This window comes from Cyprinus carpio, chromosome B15 (assembly GCF_018340385.1).
Source record: "Cyprinus carpio isolate SPL01 chromosome B15, ASM1834038v1, whole genome shotgun sequence".
Taxonomy (NCBI): Eukaryota; Metazoa; Chordata; class Actinopteri; order Cypriniformes; family Cyprinidae; genus Cyprinus; species Cyprinus carpio.
The window spans coordinates 25,056,107-25,079,338 of NC_056611.1; the positions used below are offsets into that span (position 1 = coordinate 25,056,107).

At 37.6% G+C, this 23,232-nt stretch overlaps 1 protein-coding gene across 2 annotated transcripts; it reads right to left on the minus strand.

The window, feature by feature from the left end:
* Positions 1-289: 289 nt before the first annotated feature.
* On the minus strand, positions 290-21,685 carry LOC109054066. 2 transcript variants are annotated; one of them, XM_042739967.1, is made up of 7 exons: positions 21,296-21,671; positions 16,807-17,136; positions 16,333-16,656; positions 12,331-12,450; positions 6,541-6,870; positions 3,699-3,985; positions 290-1,166 (listed from the first exon to the last, which is right to left on the minus strand). In XM_042739967.1, the coding sequence occupies exons 1-6, from the start codon at positions 21,411-21,413 to the stop codon at positions 3,816-3,818; spliced, it is 1,392 nt and encodes a 463-aa protein (XP_042595901.1). In that variant the 5' UTR covers positions 21,414-21,671; the 3' UTR covers positions 290-1,166; positions 3,699-3,815. The 2 variants fall into 2 exon arrangements, with proteins under 2 accessions (XP_042595901.1, XP_042595902.1); XM_042739968.1 differs by lacking the exon at positions 12,331-12,450 and having other exon boundaries at positions 21,296-21,685.
* Positions 21,686-23,232: the final 1,547 nt, after the last annotated feature.

Genomic DNA, 23,232 nt, shown 5'->3' on the forward strand with positions numbered 1-23,232 from the left:
TTTAGTTCTAACCCTGCTTCAGCACACATATCATGTAGTTTTTAGATAAGCCTATATGATTAGATTAGCTGGATCAGGTGTGTTTAATTAGGGTTATATCTAAACTGTGCAGGACTGTGGCCCTCCAGGAACTGAGTTTGACACCCTTGGTCCCATTTTTGCCTCCCTCCCACTGTTAAAATGTAAAAGTAATTTTTACTTTTACTTGAGTAGATTTTTAGACTGGTACTTTTACTTGTACTTAAGTAAACTTTCATTAATGTAATGATACTTTTACTTGAGTAGAATATTTTTGTACTCTTTCCACATCTGATATTATGTATGGTTAATATATTATTATATTAATTAATTTAATATAACTTGTGACTAGTTGACTAGAACAATCTTTAGGGCAGGCCTACTTAGAACAAGGAAGCGCTCCATTTTTAAAATAAAATGCTATAATGATATTCCGAAAAGTGCGACAGCTGCAAATCACGTCATTATTGCGCTGCACGAGTTATGCATGCTAAGGAGTCAAATGTTGTTGTTGTTTTTTTTTTTTTTTTTTTATATATATCACCCTAATTAGATTATGAAGAATGATTTGTTGATCTTGTTTTCCCTTTAAAACATATCTTCCACAAGATATTTTTCAATTAGACCTTTCAAAAAGTGGTAGGGATAATATCGACCCTGCAAAAAGTGGTGGGGACACGTCCCACCCGTCCCACTCGCAAATTACGCCTGAACCCCAGTTTGTAAACCTCTCTACCTAACTGTCAATCACACGCATCCACCAAATTTGTAGTTTTTCTAACGCCTTTTATTTGTGCTTGAAGTTCTGGACTGAATCCTTCATTTTAGCCATTAGAGTGTGAACGGATCCACACTTCAAAAATTGATCTGAAATAGTAGACCATCCGGGGAATTTTGGCATACTCTTTTTTTAACAAACTATGCTTTAGGACACACTAATTCTAATCTCACATACTGTTTAGGATGGATAGTATGAACATTGAGACGCAGGGACATTGTTCAGTTGATGATGTCACAAAGACTGACAGTGGTGGGCGTGTCTTATTAAAGTGAACTCGTCCCCTGCTGCTCATCCTCTTCATCCACACCCTCTTGAGATCGCAGTGGGGTCCTTTCCATCGATTCCGTCTCTTTGTTTTCTTTGGAAGCTTAAAGAAAATAGAGATCACAGAAATTAAAAAGTAAGAAAAAAAAATGATCTGAAATAGTAGACCATCCGGGGAATTTTGGCATACTCTCACTCAAGTGCGCCAATACATGCTGAAAACAACAGAACATTAAACAAAATATAATGACAAAATGCAAAGATAATATTTTTACAATATGAATCTATAGAAGTCTTTCCTTGAAAACCTAAAAAAAATCGCTTTGTTCATCTTCCATTGGCTTCATAAGATACATGGTGGGAAAGATTATTGATAAATAAAGACTATCAATTAATAAAGCATCTTGAGATATACTGTATTATAGGGGTGTGTGGTATTTATCGTCTATGATATCTATTGTTGTTTTACCACTGTTCAAGCTGACTCTATCGAGTATGTCACTCACATGGCAACAAAGACTTTGGATTCCTGAGGATTCACTGCTTGATGAAGCCTTTCAGAATGCAGTTAGATTGAGCCTATTATTCAAGTTATGAAAGCAAAACATATGCCTGTATGGGTCATAGGCGTAAATCCCGGGGCGGACAGGACCCCTTAAAATTATGATTAAAAACCACGCTGTGTATTGTAAATAACAACGTTTTTTATTTTAAATATATGTGTAAGTAGTAAAACAACAAAAATGGAGCAAAAATGAGTTTTAAGTTTAGAAAGATTTTTAGTCTCCCCCTCCCATGCCTCACAGTGCTTTGGTCCAAATGCCTGCTTTGCTCTTTACGTCACCTACACACACACACACACACACACACACACACACACACACACACACACACACACACACACACACATAAGTCCTGTGAGAGAGATGTCAATAGTTATGGGAGTCCAGCTGTCGGCTATTTTATTCACTTAAACATCCGATGAAGTGATTATTTTATCTTTAATACATGATGCCAATGTATTTTTCGATGAGTCCACTATGTTGGTAATAATAACATTTCCTGCTTGACGGAAAGGGTTGCCAAGTGTTCACAACAAAACCCGTCCAGTTGCTACTCAAAACTAGCCCAAACTAACCTCATTTCAGGGGCTTAAATACACATTATTGGGGTCACTTCAACCCGCGGCACGGACATGAAAAACAACCTGCGGCAACAGTGAAAAATAAGCCCAATTCCACGGGAAAACCGCAGGCTTGGCAACACTGTGACAGTTAGTAATGTATTATTTGTACTTGGTTGCTTTAAAGGTGTGTCTACAACGGATTGATGTTGTTTTATCAGCACGACCACAACATCTTGAAGTTGTCTAATGTGGTTTGGTCTGTTTATGCAATTATTTTAGAGTGGATATTTAGCTGGATTATTTGTCCCCTTCAGAAATTGCTCTTGAGAAATTTCATGTTTATTGTCCCCCAAACTGTTAGACAAAATTTACGCCCCTGGTATGGGTTTTTGTTTTTTATATTTATAAGCAACAACACAGTCCTGTAATATCACACAAGCAAGAGTGACATTCTCCTCTGAGCGTCATCATAAATGTGATACTGATTTTTTTATACAACAGTTCAACGGATAAGAAGTTAAGTTACATTTAGACACAATATTGTCTGTTTTTTTGTTTCTGTTTTGTCAATGAAAATAATTCCAAATAAAGCCGGAGGCAGACATTTGTGCATCTCGGAGCAACACTGTGTTGTTTCATCATAAATTAATCTGTGTTTGAATGAATCGAGTGAGTCAATGATTCAATGATCCGTTCATAAAGACTGTTACTTGCTTCCTTTCTAAATGAATAAGCCATTTTGAACAAATCGTTTGAGTAAATGATTTGATGAATGACTTAAGATAGGGACTTGCCACCACCGTTCACATGTGGCATCTAAAAATTTGTGGAAAATGTGGGTTCAGGAGCTTGCACCCCCCATGGTGTCTGCCGTTGCTAAGCAACTTTCACTGTCTCCATTAATATGGGCGATAGTAGATAAGATAAGTAGCTAGACTCTGAACAAATCTGTCTACAGGTGTATATTAGTCAGTTGCAAAGAAAGTATTTTGGCTAGCTGTAAGGTAATAACTTGGATAATGAAAATATGCAGTATTTACCCAAGTAAACTAGAGTTGGCTAATACATAACCACATACTTGTCATCAACACTTATGCATCTCCATTCACTGTTTGTTTCTCCAGTTGGTGTCGAAATACCAGGCACTTGACAAATCGTACAGCTCTGGTTATTCCAGCTATGACCAGCTGTTCCTTCATCTTGGAATCAGTTCTATTATAAGCATGCTTGGCACACATTTACATTTAAAAAAATTAACTTTAGTGCACAAAAGACATGATGTGAACGGCCCTTTAGTGTCATATTTATTTATCCATCACAGGCCTAAACTAGCCAAGGGACCAGCACAAAGACACACCCTTACACAACTATGATCACATTGCTCATATAATCTGGGATAAACAAGCACAAACAAGTGGAACACTTTCTTGGTACGTCAACCAATCAGATTTGAAAACCAAAACTGTTGTTTAAATGTATATTAATTAGAATAAATGTTGTTCTACTCACCTTTGATCACATTGAATCTCCTGAATCTGTTCCGTTTGCCGTTGAGGACCTGTAGTTGAAAATGCCCAAAGTCTGCGTCGGTGATGTTTGTGATGGTCAGAGATCCATTGTGTTTATTCAGCTGCAGTCTGCCTCTGAAGCTCTCACAAAACTAGTTGGTCCTGATTCATTTTTAAAAATTAGACAGTTTTTAACTCCAAAGGTCCACAGTATCAGATCTCCTTCCTCTATTTTAATATCAGTCTCTAGAGTGACAGGATTTCCAACCTTCACTGGCACTTTCATCACTTGATGTCAAAGAAACACACAGAAACACAAATACAGAAAACAAAGTGTGAATTAATTTAATTAACATTTTCAACAAATTCATTTTGATGGCATTTTTTTAAACCTAGTTTATGTTCGTAGTTTCAGCTCATCTGAAATCTGAATTACTGATGACTACCTATGATTCATCATCACAACTTTTCTTGTAATATTGTGATTTCTCTCAAAACATTTCTACTTCATTTCTGCAATATTACTCCTTTAAGGCCCATTCACACAAAGAACAATAACTATAAAGATATCTATATTAGCATCCACACAAACGCACAATATTGTTCTGTTTATTATAAGCACATGCTGCAGTTTGTTATTTCGAGCTTTAAGTGCTCGAGCTCTTCAAAGCAGGATAGATTGTGATTGGCTGTCAATATTTGATTCGCTCATCAGCTGAAAAAATCATTTCGAAAGTTATTCCAATTATATCATTCTGTGTTGTTATCATTATAGTTTTGATGTGGACACTATTCTTTTGAATTTAGAAAGATTTTTATAAATATCTTTATTTTTATTGTGCATGGTGCGAACAGACCTTTAGTTTCACAAAGTTTTTTTTATAACATATTTGTATAAGCACTGTCACAATACACACTGTTTTGAAGCAGCTTCACTTAAATTCATAATGTTAATGTTTAAAACATATATTAATGCCTCAGTTCAGAGAGAGGTGATACAACAAGGAAAATATTTATTTGACCCCCTGCTGATTTTGTCAGTTTGTCCACTTACAAAAAAATGAAGGGTCTGTAATTTTTAAAGTAGGTTTATTTTAACATGTAGAGACAGAATATCAACCAAACAAATCCAGAAAAAAACACATTATATAAAGGTTAAAAATAGATTCGGATTTCAGTGAGTGAAATAAATATTTGATCCCCGAAGCAAAACATGACTTAGTACTTGGTGCAGAAACCCTTGTTGGCAAACACAGAGGTCAGATGTTTCTTGTAGTTGGTCACCAGGTTTGCACACTTCTCAGGAGGGATTTTGATCCAATCCTCTTTACAGATCCTCTCTAAATCCTTAAGGTTTCTTGGCTGTCATTTGCCAACTCGAAGTTTCAGCTCCCTCCACAGATCTACTACAGGATTGAGGTCTGGACACTGGCTCGTCCACTCTATGACTTTCATGTGCTTCTACTTGAGCCACTCCTTTGTTGCCTTGCCGGTATCGCGTCATTGTCATACTGGAAGACCCATTCATGACCCATCTTCAGTGTTCTGGGAAGGAGGTTCTCGTCCAAGATTGTACAGTACATGGCCCCGTTCATTTGCCCCTCAATGCGGTGAAGTCGTCCTGTACCCTACGCAGAAAGACATCCCCAAAGCATAATGTTTCAGCTCGGTGTTTGCCTGTAGGGATGGTGTTCTTGGGGTCATAGTCAGCATCTCTCTTCCTCATAAACACAGCAAGTTGAGTTAATGCCAAAGAGCTCAATTTTGGTCTCATCTGACCGCCATACTTTCTCCCAAGCCTTCTCTGAATCATTTAGATTTTCTTCGGCAAACTTTAAACAGGCTATACATGTGTCTTCTTGAGCAGGGGATCCTGTGGCCGCTGCAGGATTTCAGTCCATTGCAGTGTAGTGTGTTACCAATGTTTTGCTTGGTGACTGTGGTCCCAACTGCCTTAAGATCATCAACAAGCTCCTCTTGTATAGTTCTTGGCTTATCTCTCATCTTTCTCATGATCATCCTTACCCCATGAGGCAAGATCTTGCACGGAGTTCCAGACCGAGGCCGATTGATGGTTGTTTTGTATTTCTGCCATTTCTGAATAATCACACCAACAGCTGTCTACTTCTCACCAAGTTTCTTGCTGATGGTCTTGTAGCCCATTCCAGCCTTGTGCAGATCTACAAACCTGTCTCGGACGTCCTTTGACAGCTCTTTGGTCTTGCTGGTGGTGGAAAGGTTGTAATGGAAGATACAGATTGTGTGGACAGATGTCTTATACACCTAACGAGCTGAAATAAGGAGTAACGTCTTAAAGTTGCAGCACTAATCTGTGTTCCACATGGACACATAACCAATCTGTGGAGCCAGAATTCTTGCTGGTTAGTATGGGATCAAATACTTATTTCACTCACTGAAATGCAAATCAATTTATAACCTTTATATGTGTTTTTTTCTGGATTTTTTGGTTGATATTCTGTCTCTATATGTTAAAATAAACCTAGAATAAAAATTACAGACCCTTCATTTCTTTGTAAGTGGGCAAACTTACAAAATTAGCAGGGGATCAAACAAATATTTTTCCCACTGTAGAATAGTTCACATTTGGTGATGATATAACATAGTAAAGTGTTTGTTTTTTTTTTTTTTTTTTTTTTTTTTTTTACTTACACCAAAATAAATTTATTCTGGTATTGTTACAACTTTATATCTTACATTTTTATTTTAACAATGAAAAACATTAAAATCTAACAGTAACTAAAATTACGTTGCACTTTGGGAATGTGTGTTAAGTTCAGATCATCTAAACTGTTCACACAGTGCATGATTATTGATCTACTCACCATTGACAGTTACAATGAATATCTTGTATTTGGTTTTTTTGGTTTTGCCGGTGATCTGTACTTTGTAGACTCCAGAGTGAATGGTCCTGATATAACTGATAATGAGATCTCCACTCTTACCACCCATCTGCACTTTGTTTCTGAATCTCTCATCAGTAACATCACAATTTATATCAGCGTCTGTAATGGTCCATTCACTGAATTTGGTTATGGGATTGTTGTCATCTCCAAACCACCACTTTATCTCATCACCGTCATGTAGTTTAGTACCAGTCTTTAGAGCGACAGTTCTTCCTTCCATTTCTGACACTTTCTCCTCTTCAACTGTAACTGTGGCACATAGAAACATAACAGATATGTGTTCAGAATATCAAGCTTAACTTTACAAAGAGCATGCTTTGGCATGTTGCTAGGATTTTTTTAAACACATTGCTAGCATGTTACTAGCATGTTTGGACATGTTGCTGATATGTTTTAACATATTGTATTTTTCTAGCACGTTTTAGGACATTGTTTGCAGGGATGGGCAGTATTTAAGATACATGTATTTAAAATACGTATTTGAAATAATAATATTTTAAAGCCTTTGTGAAAAATCTAATGTAATTAGTATTTAAACATTTAACATGTATTTTTATATTTTCAAAATACATAAAATACTTTGCGCCAGTCAAGCTCTTCATCAGGGTGCTGATTTCATGCATCAGCTAGTTCAGACACCCCCCTCCCCCCAACCCCAACATTCATTCATGTACAACTCCACAATGGATCAGCCCAATGGAATAAGGTGAGGATGCTTTCATTTAACATGAAAGAATAGCTGGTAGAGACTACAATGTGCTTCTTCCCGGGTTTGTGACATCACAAATCCTAAAATTTACATAAAGCCTGTATCCGGAAACACGCAGCAAAGGGGGTGTGGTGCTGCTTGGGACAAACACACCTGATGGCTCAAGCTGAGCCGAGTCTCCCGGGGGAGAAGTTTTGCTTATATCATGGGCAATAGTCAGAGGAGCAAAAGAGCTCTGTTAATGAGGTATACGTCTTTGTGTTTACTGTAACCGACATTGGCAATTCAGACAAACACTCTCTGGGTTCTCCGCTGGCCACTGACAAGTCCCCCCCAATAATTAAAATTGTCAAATTGTCCCCCCAATATTTGAAATTCTTGCATTGATCTGCTCTTGTTGATGACAGAAACCTTTAAAAGTTATATCTTCAGCCTGTTCTGCCTCTGCGCTCGTCAATGTCACAATAACTGAGATGGCCAATCAAATCAAAGTAGGCGGGTTTTACCATTCACAGAAGCAGAGCACGATTTCCAGCGCGAAGCGTGAGTTTAACATTGAAACCAGTGGCGGCTCGTCGGGGGAGGCCTCAAATTTCACAAATTTTGAGGTGAAAATGGGAGGAGGACTATTTAATGTTAATAAAATTCACAGTTCATTTCAGTTCATGTCTCAGAATGTGTATTGTTTGTTTGTTATTTCACAGCTGTAATACCATAACATGTTACTGAAGTTGGAAAGCGCCGCTTTTCTATCGTGAATGTGCCGAATCTGCTGATGTAATTACAACCGCTAGGTGATAGAGAAGGGGAGGGGGAGGCCGGGGGAGAGTTGAGCTCTCCTGCCTCAGTTGGTAAAAAAAAATTATCCAATCAGCATCGAGTGTTCACTTTCAGTGCTGAGGAGTGTTGAGAAAAGAAACCTCGTAGAGGAGGCTAGCCTTCCTTCTGGTGTATCAACCAATCATCATAGAGACGTAAATTACGTGATATTAGTTTGAAAGTCTCGCACTGCGCTGATAATGATCCACGTACTTCTGATGAGTAACGATATTAAATATTTGATCGCCAACAGATCTGTACTGATTCTTATTGATCTTAGTGCTGCTTTTGACACTATAGATCACTCTATTTTAATCACCCGGTTAGAGAAGGGCCCTGCCTCAAATATAGGCCCTAGCCCGGCCAGTGTCCAACAGCTCTTCAGAATTCTTGGCCCGAGCCCGTCTTTTTTTTTACCCAACTTCTCCCAAAACAGCTCATACTACCGTTTCAGCTAAAATAGTTCAGTTTTGTATGTAATGCAGTGGCGCAGAATTAGGGGTGACACCAGGGACGTGTCCCTACCAATATCCAGCGATTGCCAAACTGTCCCTTGCAATAATTTTGATCAAACAATTAAATATATGTATATGATTTTGTAAATTTGGATGCATCTGAAATGTCATACTAAGAAGTAAATTAAAGTTTTATGTAGAAAACTGTGCGCTTTCATGGCGAATGTAGTAGGACTAGTTCACCGGAGGAGAAGCGCAGCTCCACGATTAGAACAACTCATGGGTATTTTACCCAATTCAAGACAGCAGTCCAAAACAGTTAATATAGAAATTCACTTCAGGAATTAACAAAGTTTCATCGATGAGTTTGAAGTTTTGAAGGTGTTTGACAAAACAGAGCAAACGGAAAGAGAAAGTGCAATCTATGGCTATAATTAGCTCCCTATAGGCTATAAAGCATACGGACAGAAGAAGGTTGTGCGGTAAGATACACAATCTTCCAGTCTAGGATAAAGTCATTATAAACATTAACAATAATTTGGGACAAATATAATGTGATTTTATGGTAAAAAAAAAAAAATATGTAAGTGGCACTGTGTGGTGCAGCAGGATTTGGAACAGCATCCTGAGCCACCGAGGACAAACTTTAACTTTAAATTGATGTTGTTTAACAAATCAAATGTTAGCTGAAATATCCACAAAATAGAAAAACAACACTGAAATAAGAGCATGCTGTTCAATCAGATGCGCATGAATGTTGTGCTCGTTATTACAGCAGAGATTAATATTAAAATAAAGTGATGCGCGATAAAGACAACCAACCAACACTCTGATGCTGATGTTCACAAAATAACAATTGTGTAATTATTGTCTGTTAAACATACTTAAAAAAATGTTTAGGAGTTATGAATATGTTGGCAAACATAAGCTATAGTTGAAGACTTTAGGTGACATAAAACTGTGATCAAAGGTCTATCAAAACAGCAAAAATAATTGGGTGTTTTTTTTGGGGGGGTACTTGGGTTTATGTCCCCACCAATGTCAAAAGCAAACCTACGCCCTTGATGTTATGTCAAAGTGATTTATATATATATATATATATATATATATATATTAAGTTTATTTAGAGGCATACGTTTGGAACATTTATTTGTTCATCAAATGTATACGTTTTTGTTTTTTTAAAGTAACGACCAAGCGGCCAGCGGCAGACAGTGATGCTTGATCAGTTAGCCTTCTCAAATAATCACGACTTGCTTAAAATAAAATCTATAGATATAAAACAGTTGATATTATAATGTTAGTTTAAATGTTTAACCTATATAAATGTGCACTATTAGACTCATATCTTATCATTTGTGCGGAGAGCTAAAGTGCTTTACAGGACATGGAGGCGCCTGAGCTGTCATTTTTGCTCATAAAGGTAGGAGTATACATCACTCGGAACTGTAAAGGGTCTACTTTTATTTGTGTGAACTCACAATATCAAAAAAAAGGTAGGTATTTTATGTGCTTTTATAAAATAAATGATACATAGGCCTACAGGATGCGCTTTCTGCAATTTCGGCCAGGAGCGCTTCACAATGATGGACCGAATCTCAGCGAATACTTGCTACAAAGACTTGCTAAATATATTTATAGAAAGCTTTAAATTACTACTTTTTTAAAACGAAATAATTCAAATCAAAAACCAAAACTCTTTTTACGGATTTTATAAAATCCATAAATATGCATTTCTCTCTTAAGGCGCATCCTATGAGGAGATGGTGGGTCAGGATCATCATCTTCATCTTTGCGACATGGACCCAGAAAACACAAATTTATTAATAAATAATTCAAATATCTCCTTACTATTTCCCCCCAACACATTCATGGTAATTACTTTTGCTGGGGCTTTGTGGCACACTTTAGCCTATTGCTTGCGTTTTTCATACTGCGCATGACCAATTAACTGTCTGCCGTGGTAATCAAATCAAAACTCTTCCAAAATGCAGCTTTTCCTGAAGCATTGGGAACTAACCCTAATCCTATGCTCCAACTTCTCCCTGATGCTCTGCATGGTCAACTCTCACCTGTATGCTAATGTGTGCGCATGCGTTGCGTATTGCATAGGCGATGTAGCCTATAATATTTATAATATAATCAATATAACAATATTTCATACAGTAGCCTATGTGTGCTCTGTGCGTATATAGGCACAATAAAAGGAGATTAGCTAAATGAGCCTGAGTCCGACCAGAGCCCGATCTGTTAAAAAAAAATGGCCCGAGCCTGACCTGAATGGACCCTGTCGAGACCTGATGGGCTTGCAGACCTCTAGTTTAGAGACTATCTATGGAGTTCTACCTCTCTAATTGCAAGCAGTTTGTTGTGATGGGTGGCTGTAAGTCTGAGGTTGGTGTGATGCACTCTGGTGTTCCCCAGGGGTCAGTTTTGGACCCTTTACTTTTTAGTATTTATATTTTTCCATTTGGCCAACTTTTAAGAACACTTGGTTTTAACTTTCACTTTTATGCCGATGATACTACATCTATCTACATATATTCAAAACCTGATGTCAACATGCCTGTGTCTTTTCTTTCTCAAAGTTGTACTGAGATTAAAAATGGATGTCTGAACATTTTCTCTGTCTAAACAGTGACTAGACTGAAGTGATGCTTATTGGTTCACCTCACCAGTTGCGCAAAGCAGAGTTCATAACCTTAAGTGTGGATTGCTCTGCTTTACAGTTTTAAACTAAACAAAAAAAATCTGGGGGTGATATTTGATGGCAACTTAACATTTGATCTGCATGTTCGTAATACAGTCAAAACATCTTTTTTTCATCTCAGAAACATTGCCAAATTACGTCTCATGTTGACTTTTTTTGTGGCTGAAAAGTTAATCAATACTTTTGTTTTTTCAAATACTGATTATTGTAATGCTTTGCTGGCTAGAGCTTCAAAAGCTATTCTAAGTAAATTACAGTTGGTACAAAATTCAGCTGCTAGAATTCTGACTAGGACCAGTGCAAGGGAGCACATCACACCTATCTTGGAAAAAGTTAGTTTTCGTATTGATTTTAAAATTCTCATGCTCACTTATAAGGCCTTGAATAGTTTGGCTCTTCAATATTTGTGTAAGCTTTTAACCCCCTACACCCCTACACATGTTTTACGCTCTTCTGATTCTGGTCTTTTAACTGTTCAAACAACTTGGCTAAAAACCGTGGGTGAATGGGCTTTCTCTTCTTGGCTCCTAAATTGTGGAATTCCCTGCCCTCTGAGATTAGGAATGCAGAATCCCTTAGTGTTTTTGAATAGTTCCTTAAAACTTACTTTTTTAGGGTAGCTTTTGTGTGATTACTTTGTCTTTTATTATATTGGCTTTGTATTGTTTGGTTAGTTCTTTACTGCCTGTACTGTTGTGTGTATCTTTTAACTTTATATTTTTATATGTATGTAAAGCACTTTGAGATGCTACTTTTAAAGGTGCTATATAAAATAAAGTTTATTATTATTATTATAATTAAGTACAATGCTCTTGAGAAAATTTGTTTGTTATCCCCACCAACTGTTAGACAAAATTTATGTCCCTGCCTTAATGTTTATGGTGATAAAACCATAATAAAAGTTGTATGATTTTTTTGTGTGTGTGTTTTTTTATTTCCTACAGGGCAGGGGAAGGGAAGAGGTATATAAAATGAAAATAAAAGGTTCTAAGCAGTAATACTACTCTAATACTTACCCTCTTGATTTTTTACTTCAGTGATCCTGCGGCGATAGTAAATCACAACAGCAGTTAAAAGTCCGGCTACCAGCAGAACAGCAACAACTATTCCAGCTATGACAGCTGAACTCAAATCAGCTAAAAAGAGACAAAATATTGTTCATGATTCAGGACTGACAGGTGTCAGGTAGTTCACATGTACAGTATACACGTATACAGCATGTTACATCCTTACTACATTAGTTTATAGTTGACCTTAAGCTTGCTTTAGTCATCTGTGTTACAGTGTTCGTCCACACTGATTATATTACTTGCCGCTGTCTTTTGACTGACAAGACCCTGTCGGAGGATTTGGTGCACAACAGATCCTGAGCTTCATTGTCAAATATATTATCTTGTAAAATGTGCGCTTAGTACTAACTGCTCCGTATACACAGAGTGTGCATGACTGCAAATTCAAAAGCGAAAGAGAGCGTATTCAATATCGTGTATAATGACAGCAGCTCCCTGATGCTTGCAAATTATCCACCTTTTTCCCAGTGAATCTACTGGCTTTGAGATTATGGAAGACACTCTCAGTTTGAGGAAATTCCACTCAAAAAGACTTGAACAAATAATTTCAAATCATAAGGTTGTGCTACAAATATCTGTCATGTTCACTAAATCAACTGACGATTTACCTTCGTGTTTTATTTTCAGCCGTCAGGAGAATAACATATTTAAATCTCCAAATCCTTTTGTCTCTTTCCAGGTTTTTTTTTTTTTTACATGGATACTTTAAAATGTTTAATTAGCAATTAAAATTGTTATCTCCATTAACAAAATGACAGAAATCACTTATTTACACAGTGCTGATTTTTGATTAAGGCTATGTATGTTAGATAATATACAGTAAACATCACAGGAAACACGTGGATATGCAGATTATTATTAGGGCCCGAGCACCGATGGTGTGAGGACCCTCTTGTATCTGCTTTGTTTATTATTATTAGGGCCCGAGCACCGATGGTGTGAGGACCCTCTTGTATCTGCTTCGTTTATTATTATTATTATTATTATTATTCTTCTTCTTCTTCTTCTTCTTCTTCTTCTTCTCCAAAATGAATCGCATTTTTGAGGGCCTAAACATGCTCGAAAAGTCCTGAAACTTTGCACACTCGTCAGACCTGGTGAAAATTTACGGATGATATAGGTTTCAGAAGAGGGTGTGGAAAAATCGCTCGACAGCGCCACCTATCGTAAAAAAATCAACAGCCCTCGAGCTGTGTTTCACGTACATGCACGAAAATTGGCACACATATGTAAAGCATCAGTACCTACAAAAAAGACTCTTGGAGCAATATCCGAAACCCAATAGGAAGTCGGTTATTTTTAATTTTATGGGCAAATTTTGCATAATTTTTGTCATTTGCATGCCTTGTATTTTAACGAACTCCTCCTAGAGATTTATTCAGATCAACACCAAATTTGATATGCCTAATCTAATGGCCTTTGCGATGTCAAATTGCGAAGATCTTGAGTTTTCGTTGAAGGGCGTGTCCGTGGCGGCCTGATGAATTTCGATGATTCGCCATGAAAAATGAAGTTGCTATAACTCAGACATACAATGTCCAATCTGCCACAAACTTCACATGTTTGATAAGACTCCTGACCTGAACAGATTGATATGCTCATATTCAGTTATAGTCATAGCGCCACCTACTGGCAACAGGAAGTGACATATTTTACGCTGTAACAAACTACCCCGAGAAATTTTATGACATAATTCTTTTTTTTTCAGTCACTCTATTCTAAAGGCCTGTGCGATGTTAAATTGTGAAGATCTTGAGTTTTCGTTAAAGGGCGTGTCCATGGCGCCGTGACAAAGTTCGATGTCTCGCCATGGGAATAAAAGTTATTGTAACTCAGGCATAAAATGTCCGATCTTCTCCAAACTTCACATGTTTGATAAGATTCCTGGCCTGAACACATCTGAAGGCCAATATTCCATTGGGTGTGGCAAAATGGCTCGATAGCGCCGCCTATACATATTCAACGGAGTGCGCGTCGAGCTACGTTTCACTTACATGTACAAAAATCGGTACACACATGTAACACACCAATACCTACAAAAAAGTCTCTTGGTACGAAATTCGAATCCCAACAGGAAGTCAGTTATTTTGAATTTTCTCTGCAAAATTTTGTGTTGTTTTTGCCATTTTCAGGGGTTGTACTTTAACGAACTCCTCCTTGAGATTTATTCAGATCAACACCAAACTTTGTCAGTGTAATCTAAAGGACTTTGCGATGTTAAATTGCGAAGATCTTGAGGTTTCTTTTAAGGGCGTGTCTGTGGCGGCCTTATAAATTTCGATGTTTCGCCATGAGAAAGGAAGTTGCTATAACTCAGGCATACAATGTCCAATCTGCCCCAAACTTCACATGTTTGAGAAGGCTCCTGGCCTGAATATATCTACATGCCAATATTCAGATATCGCTATAGCGCCACCTGCTGGCAACAGGAAGTGACACTGTTTTACGCCGTAACAAACTACTCCTGGAAATTTTATGACATTTTATAATTTTTTTGGTCAGTCTAATCTAAAGGCCTTTGCGATGTTAAATTGTGAACATCTTGAGGTTTCATTAAAGGGCGTGTCAATAGCGTGGTGGCATATTTTGAAGTCTCGCCATAGGAAGAGAAGTTGTTATAACTCAGGCATAAAATGTTCGATCTTCCCCAAACTTCACATGTTCGATAAGAATCCTGTCGTGAACACATCTGAAGGCCAATATTCCATTATAATGATAGCGCCACCTTCTGGCAACAGGAAGATTGGCACATATAAATGACTTTGACACATTCCACTTATATTTACAAATTTAAATGCATATTTCTCGCCGTTTATTTCTTTACTAAAGCTACTCGCTGGCGGTGAGCCCGGGTGCGAGGGCCCGTTCATCGCTGCTTGCAGCTTTAATTATTATTATTTTTATTTTTTTTTTTTTTTTTTTTTTTTTTTTTTTTTGTAAGAACATATTCTTACATTTTAGTACTTTGTGGCTCAGTGGTAGAGCATTGTGTTAGCAGCGCAAAAGGTTGTGGGTTCGATACCCAGGGAACACATGTTAGATAAAATATGTTAGCCTGAATGCACTGTAAGTCGCTTTGGATAAAAGAGTCTGCTAAATGCATAAATGTAAATGTAGTACTTACACAGCTTGACGATGACATCACTGAATTCAATGATGAGCTGCATTTAACTGAAAACTGAGTGTTTACTGTTGTCCTTTTACATTAACACACTATTTCCTATTTAATGCTGTAAAGCTGCTTTGACACAATCTGTATTGTTAAAAGCACTATATTAATAAACGTGACTTGACACAGCCTAAACTTATTTCAGTTAGTAGCCAAGGCAACATAATTTTTTAACTTGTAAAAAATTATATGATTAGAAAGTCATGCCAACATATGTTTTTGTTACTTTTACTTATTAAAATATAAACCATGTTTCAACTTAATTTTTTAAGTTATGCAACATTGAGCTGTTTTAAGTCAGTTCATTGTAATGTAAGTTGAAATGACTTGTAAAGTTAACATGATTCAACAAAAAATTTAAGGCAGCAACTAATTTTTTACAGTGTAATATTTATTTTATTTTACTGCTGATATCATATTGCCTAGCCCTACTGTAAAGTATTTTTAAAAATTAGTTGCTGCCTTAAATTTTTTGTTGAATCATGTTAACTTGTTAACATGTTACAATGAACTGACTTAAAACAGCTCAATGTTGCATAACTTAAAAAATGAAGTTGAAACATGGTTTATATTTTAATAAGCTAAAGTAACAAAAACATATGTTGACATGACTTTTTAATCATATAATTTTTTACAAGTTAAAAAATTATTTACAAGTTCAAAATTTTTTTGTATCTGTAGCCATGTTTATAGTAATACATAGAAGCCAGCTTATATTTCATACTTTTTAGATTTTTTTCCAAATACATTGTGCTAAAGTCCTTTAATCTGAAACTCACCCCTGACAGAAACAAGGAACTGCTTTGAGCTCCCGCGGCCTCTGATCTGTACTTCATACAGTCCAGCGTGTTCGGTTCTGGCATTTGTGATGGTCAGAGATCCAGTTTGATTTAGTTGTAGTCTGTTTCTGAATCGTTCATCATCATCATTTAATAAGTGATTGTTAGTTTCTACATCTATTTTAGCTAGGAGGATGCCTTCATCTCCAAACCTCCAAATTAACAGATCATCTTTCTGTAATTCAGCAGCATCATTCTGTAGAACGACAGATTCCCCTTCATTCACTGACACTGACTTCACTCCATCTTTCTTACCAGCCACATCTGGAAAACAAACAGACCAAAACTGATTTATACTGATTTTTTGTACTGTCCATGTAAGATGCTTGCAGCATGAAAACAAACTGTGTGATATCATGATACCTGAAACAAGATCACCTCATTAAATGAAAGAGATTCTCTTGAGATACTCACCAAAGACATGCACATGAAATATCCTGTATCTGGTCTTCTCTCTAGAGATCGTTAGTTTATATTGTCCTGAGTGTCTGTTTCTGATGTTTCTGATGGTGAGAGAGCCAGTTTGTTGGTCCACCTGCAATCTGCCTGCGAAACTCACTTCATCAGTGACAAAAAATGAGGTCAAGTCTTCCTTTCTCGTTATCTGAGATATGATTAATTCTCTAGGTCCAAACCCCCAGAGTATTGTATCTTTATCCAGTATTTCAGAAAGATTAGTGTGTAGAGTTACAGAATCTCCTTCCATCACTGGCATTTTCTCTTCTGTTTCTGCATTACAAACACCTGCAGAACAAAAATGAATTATTATAGATACAGATTAGCTTAGTAACCTCAGTGAACAGACTCAACTGGAAACATTTGAGTGAAACAAATCAGTTTGTTGAAATAACTTGTTTAACCGGTTTAAAAGAATATAAAACAATGATCTATGGTGATGACAAAACATAAGCCTCCATGTATTCTTCTCAGAGTATTCAACGGTATGTGAGTTGTGATGTTAAATAAGTAAGGGATCATCAACGGCTAGCCGTGTGTTAAAGGATTTTATTGTTTTTTTATTTTGGTTTTTGTCTTTTTAAAATTTAGTTAGTATGTAATGTTGCTGTTTGAGCTTAAAAATATCTGCAAAGTTACAAAGCTCAAAGTCCAATACAAAAGGAGATTTTTTATTTAACAGAAATCACATTTCAAAAACTACAACGAACGACTCGTTTGGACTACATCGCATATTTTCCAGGATTTGTGATATCACAAATATCGACGAATGGGACGAGACCTGGTTGAGCTGCACTAGAGAAGACAACGAGTGTTAGCACTAATTCAGAGACGCACTAGTCACTTTCACTTTCACTTTTTTTTAGCTTTCCCAAGCAGACGAACTTAGAGTGATTACAATCATCTGGGTTTAAATCAGGCTCAAATTGATTTGATTTTGATGCAATATTTACACTGAAGCTGGCAGGCGGTTATGGTAAGGGGCGTGACATTTCCTGACCAGGCGCCAAGTGCTGCCAATCACAGCACACGCTGGCCCAGCTGACCGATCACAGCACACGCTGGCCCAGCTGACCGATCACAGCACACGCTGGCCCAACTGACCAATCACAATGCACGCTGGCCCAGGTGACCAATCTCAGCACATGCTGGCCCAGCTGACCAATCACAGCACACGCTGGCCCAGCTGACCAATCACAGCACAATTACGGCCAATGCTCTCAGTGTCAAATGCAGAAATGTTAATCCATGCGTTTATGACCTCAAGGTTAGATTATTGTAATGCTCTATTGGGTGGTTGTTCTGCACGCTTAATAAACAAACTCCGGTTAGTCCAAAATGCACCAGCTAGAGTTCTTACTAGAACCAGGAAGTATGATCATATTAGCCCGGTCCTGTCAACAATGCACTGGCTACCTATTAAACACTGTATAGATTTTAAAATCTTGCTTATTACTTATAAAGCCCTGAATGGTTTAGCACCTCAGTATTTGAACGAGCTCTTGTTACATTATAGTCCTCCACGTCATCTCCGTTCTCAAAACTCTGGCAATTTGATAATACCTAGAATATCAAAGTCAAATGCGGGCGGCAGATCCTTCTCCTATTTAGCGCCCAAACTCTGGAATAACCTACCTTACATTGTTCGGGAGGCAGACACACTCTTGCAGTTTAAATCTAGATTAAAGACCCCATCTCTTTAACCTGGCTTACACATAACATACTAATACACTTCTAATATCCAAATCCGTTAAAGGATTTTTAGGCTGCATTAATTAGGTAAACCGGAACCGGGAATACTTCCCATAACACCCGATGTACTTGCTACATCATTAGAAGAATGGCATCTACGCTCATATTAGTCTGTTTCTCTCTTATTCCGAGGTCACCGTAGCCACCAGATCCAGTCTGTATCCAGATCAGAGGGTCACTGCAGTCACCCGAATCTAGTACGTATCCAGACCAGATGGTGGATTAGCATCTAGAAAGGACCTCTACAGCCCTGAAAGACAGCGGAGACAAGGACTAGAGCCCCAGAGACAGATCCCCTGTAAAGACCTTGTCTCAGACGACCACCGGGACAAGACCACAGGAAACAGATGATTCTTCTGCACAATCTGACTTTGCTGCAGCCTGGAATTGAACTGCTGGTTTCATCTGGTCAGAGGAGAACTGACCCCCGACTGAGCCTGGTTTCTCCCAAGGTTTTTTTCTCCATTCTCTCACTGATGGAGTTTTGGTTCCTTGCCGCTGTCTCCTCTGGCTTGCTTAGTTGGGGACACTTCATTTACAGCGATATCATTGACTTGATTGCAAATTATTGCACAGATACTGTTTAAACTGAACTGAGCTGCATGATGACATCATTGAATTCAATGATGAACTGCCTTTAACTGTCATTTTGCATTATTGACACACTGTTTTCCTAATTAATGTTGTTCAGTTGCTTTGACGCAATCTTTTTTGTTTAAAGCGCTATATAAATAAAGATGACTTGACTTGACTTGACACGCTGGCCCAGCTGACCAATCACAGCACACGCTGGCCCAGCTGACGAATCACAGCACACGCTGGCCCAGTTTACCAACCACAGCACATTTCGTATTTCAGAAGATGGGTCTTCATTAGATACAGGAACTATTCGAGTCGTTCATGCCAGACTGGGGAGAAAGGTATTGTAATAATGTAAAATATGTGAAAAATAATGTGTTTTTCGAACAACCTTGTATGAGAGTCTGTTCTAGTACACCCCCAAAACAAAATCAAGACCTTGTAAAAGAACATAATAGGACCCCTTTAAATGCACTTCGCATCGGGTGCTTCTTGGCCTCCACATCGTGCATTTAAAATCCTTTAATGCACAGCAAAACTTTGATTATTCTGCTTATTCCATGGTCATTTGCCAAGTTATAGACTTGGCAAATCTAAATTGCTAAATCGCTAATCAGGGAACCGGCTTTACTGACTAGATGCGCATGATTATATCGTTAGATATATCGCCCAGCCCTAGTTAAAACTAGTGTAATGGGACCATGGTTTGTGCACTACAAGTCCCAGCAGCCCCAGCAGTATATAAGGAAGTAGTGAAGATTGTTCGCTCTTTCACTTCCTCTTTTGATTTCGGAAATGTTGTGGCGGATTTAGAACTTTGAAAAGAATGGTAGGCAATGATATTTGTTTGTGAGAGGTGCTCTCTCACTTCTTTGCTACTTTTATTGATTTCATTCCATGTATGAATCGATCCCTAACAGCAAGCAGTTTCGGCCCAGATCCGGCCCGCATGGATTTCACACGGGCCAGATCTGGGCCAACACTATGTTGCTGTCTGTTTGTGGCAGATATATATCACTTCAAAAGATTGGCAGCAGATAAGCAGTTCCATTAAATCCTGCCGGAGCTTCTTCGAGAACTGAACATATGACGCACCGTGTTATGATGCTGACCTGTGTTTGTGTCACCTGCATTGCCCTTTGTTAATTAAGTTGTTTATTCTTTTTTTTTTGTAGGTTCAGTTTTGGTTTCTCAAGCCAAACAATGAATTACTTCAAAAACAGCACCACCTTTTTGCTGAGAAATATAATGTAGCGATCTAGTATCTAGGCTATTTTATTAATAAAAATCGCGGGGAAGCGATGACAACAAGTTTGTGTGTGCGCAGCGCATTCTGCAATCTCTCTCTCTCTCTCTCTCTCTCTCTCTCTCTCTCTCTCTCTCTCTCTGTGTGTGTGTGTGTGTGTGCATCAATTAAAGGCAGCGCCTTAATACAGAACGGTGTTTACTGACTCGTAACTACCTGTGCAATAAACGGTTTTACTACATACCTGCCAGCCAATCAGAAATCAGTATTCAGACAGACCATAGAATAAAGTACAGAAACCCAAAGTATACCGAAATATCAGCGGGAAACGCCACGCCCACTTCCCTCATTCTTATATGGGATTTCTACGACTGTACCACTTGTCCTATGGCTGCACGAGATAACATTTTTATGGCTGGAGGGAGGCACTTAAATGTCTTGTACAAACACTTTCTTGTCACATATAGAACACATGCGCATTAACTAAAGGTTAAAGGTTTCATTCAGGGCGAATTTCGAAAACGGGGCAAATAATCTAGCACGGGCTGACGGCTTATTAAGCATCGGTTTAAGAATGTGTTTAAATGAAATCATTGTGTGAGACATGTGTCACACCCAATATGACTGTGTTTGTACGTTAAACCTCCTTAAATGTTTTTACTCGGGCTGCAGTGGACACACGATGGATGAATATTTTCAGCAGATATCGACGGCTGATTGAGATGCGACTTGCATTTTTTTTTTTAAGTCTGCCACATTATTTATAAATGTTGGTTTCGCTATTAAATGCCTAAAGGCTTAATAGGTAGATGACGTCTGAAACCGAAAGACTCATGAATGGAACTAAAAGAATAACATAAATCCACTTACCGCCCAGAAGCAACAGGGACAACAATATTATCCCCTGCGTGTTTTCGTAGAGCAGTGAATATAATACAAATGATTTCTGGAGATGATTTAATATTCTGCTGTTTCGCTGAATCTCCATTGCGTTCTTCCCTCAGGAGCCGCGCCCAGAGGTGCAAAGATAGCCTTCACTCGTTTCGCTTAAAAGTATATAGCTAGTATTTGAATCCTTGGAAGATATTCAGAGACGAGCGGAACAGTCGCTTAATGTAAAACACAAAAACAACAACAAATCTTTAGGAAAGGATGGACGAGGCGTCCCGCTTCCTTACAGTAAGAAAAGTGAAACTATGTTGCTGCCGCTTTTATCTTTTTTTGGATGCCGAGTCTGCGCAGTAGAGATCATGAGCGTGGTATCAAGACTCCGCAGACCCAACCGCAAACACACAATCATGACACCACTACCAGTTATTTATAGTATGAAATTACTAAATAAAATCAAATATATGAGAAAACACTCTCTTTTTTTTTAGTTTGACTCACGTCCCATTCATTTACATGGAGAGGGGTGTATGACCTGTACTGCATTCAGCGTTCAGAAATGTTTTGGCCCCACAGTGACTGAACGTGAGCACTGCTGACATGAAGGTGTTTTCAGACATTCCAGAGTGATGGGCAAACAGCCAGGGAATATGATTCATACTTTCTTGCTCTCGATGTGCTTGTGGCGTCTGGTTGGTAAAGTTATCACTTCTTGTTGTTTTAGTAGAAAAAAAAAAAGCTTCAGTTTGAAATTAGTCCGATTTTTTTTAAACATATGATGATCACTACATACTAGATATGTGGAAAACCAAATTCTGTAATCTTGCTTTAAAATGCTAATTTACATGAATGGCTATATGTATATTACATTTACATTTAGTCCTTTAGCAGACGCTTTTATCCAAAGCGATTTACGAATGAGGACAATAGAAGCAATCAAAACTAACAAAAGAGCAATGATAATAATAAGTGCTGGAACAAGTCTCAGTTAGCTTAATGCAGTAAAGGTAGCAAGGTTTTTTTTTATTACATAATAAATAAAAAGTAAACATACTGTCGATAGAATACAAAAAGATTAAAAAAGCTAGTGTTATTTTTTTAAAAGAAAACAAGCAGTAAATGAATAGAGTGCAAGTGTAAAAGGGACAAGTTTTTCATTTCTTTTTTAAGAATAGAATTAGAATAGAAAGTGCTAGAGACAGAGGGTGAAATAAAGATGGAAGAGATATGTTTTTAGCTGTTTCTTAAAGATGGCTAAGGACTCCACTCGGATTTATTGTATATATATATATATATGTGTGTGTGTGTGTGTGTGTGTGTGTGTGTGTTTATTTAATATATATTATATATTTATATATTATTTATTTAATATATATATTTATATATTTATATAAATTTTTTTCCAACATGCATTTAGCTCATTTAAGGTCACTTCTAACATTTAATTTTCGTAGTTGTCACATTAAACTAGTCCATAAGCCGATCAGTAACTGTGACTGGTTAGTTGAATAAGATTAAAACTGATCCTCAAGATCATGTTTTATGTTTCACTTCTGTTTGCGAATGAAAATAAGTGCAGAAATAACATCGCAGGAGAGGAATATATCAGTTCAGTAAACTTTTTTCAGTTTTGCTCAGCATGAACTCATTTTGTCTGAACTTGCACAAAGTTTTTTTTCTCCCATTTAATCACCAGTGGCATAGACATGGTTTAAATCAGATATTTATTGTACATGTATTATGGATTAGGGCACAAGACTATGAGGATACAGATTTAGTTTGGTCATTAACAACAAGCTACAATTTCACTCTCCAGTCCTTCAGAGGCAGAAATAGTTTGAAAGGTGTTGAGGTTGCAGTGCATGTGTTGCCCTTCTTGGCCTGATGTATTCTGTAAAACTGAGTTACCCCAAGCCACT

Bases quoted from the DNA above. Each gene is read 5' to 3' on its own strand.
- LOC109054066 (XM_042739967.1), bottom strand. From the start codon at position 21,413: ATGGAGATTCAGCGAAACAGCAGAATATTAAATCATCTCCAGAAATCA. The intron at 17,137-21,295 runs GTAAGTGGATTT...TTTGTTCTGCAG, and splicing joins GTCCCTGTTGCTTCTGGGCG to GTGTTTGTAATGCAGAAACA. The intron at 16,657-16,806 runs GTGAGTATCTCA...TTTGTTTTCCAG, and splicing joins ATTTCATGTGCATGTCTTTG to ATGTGGCTGGTAAGAAAGAT.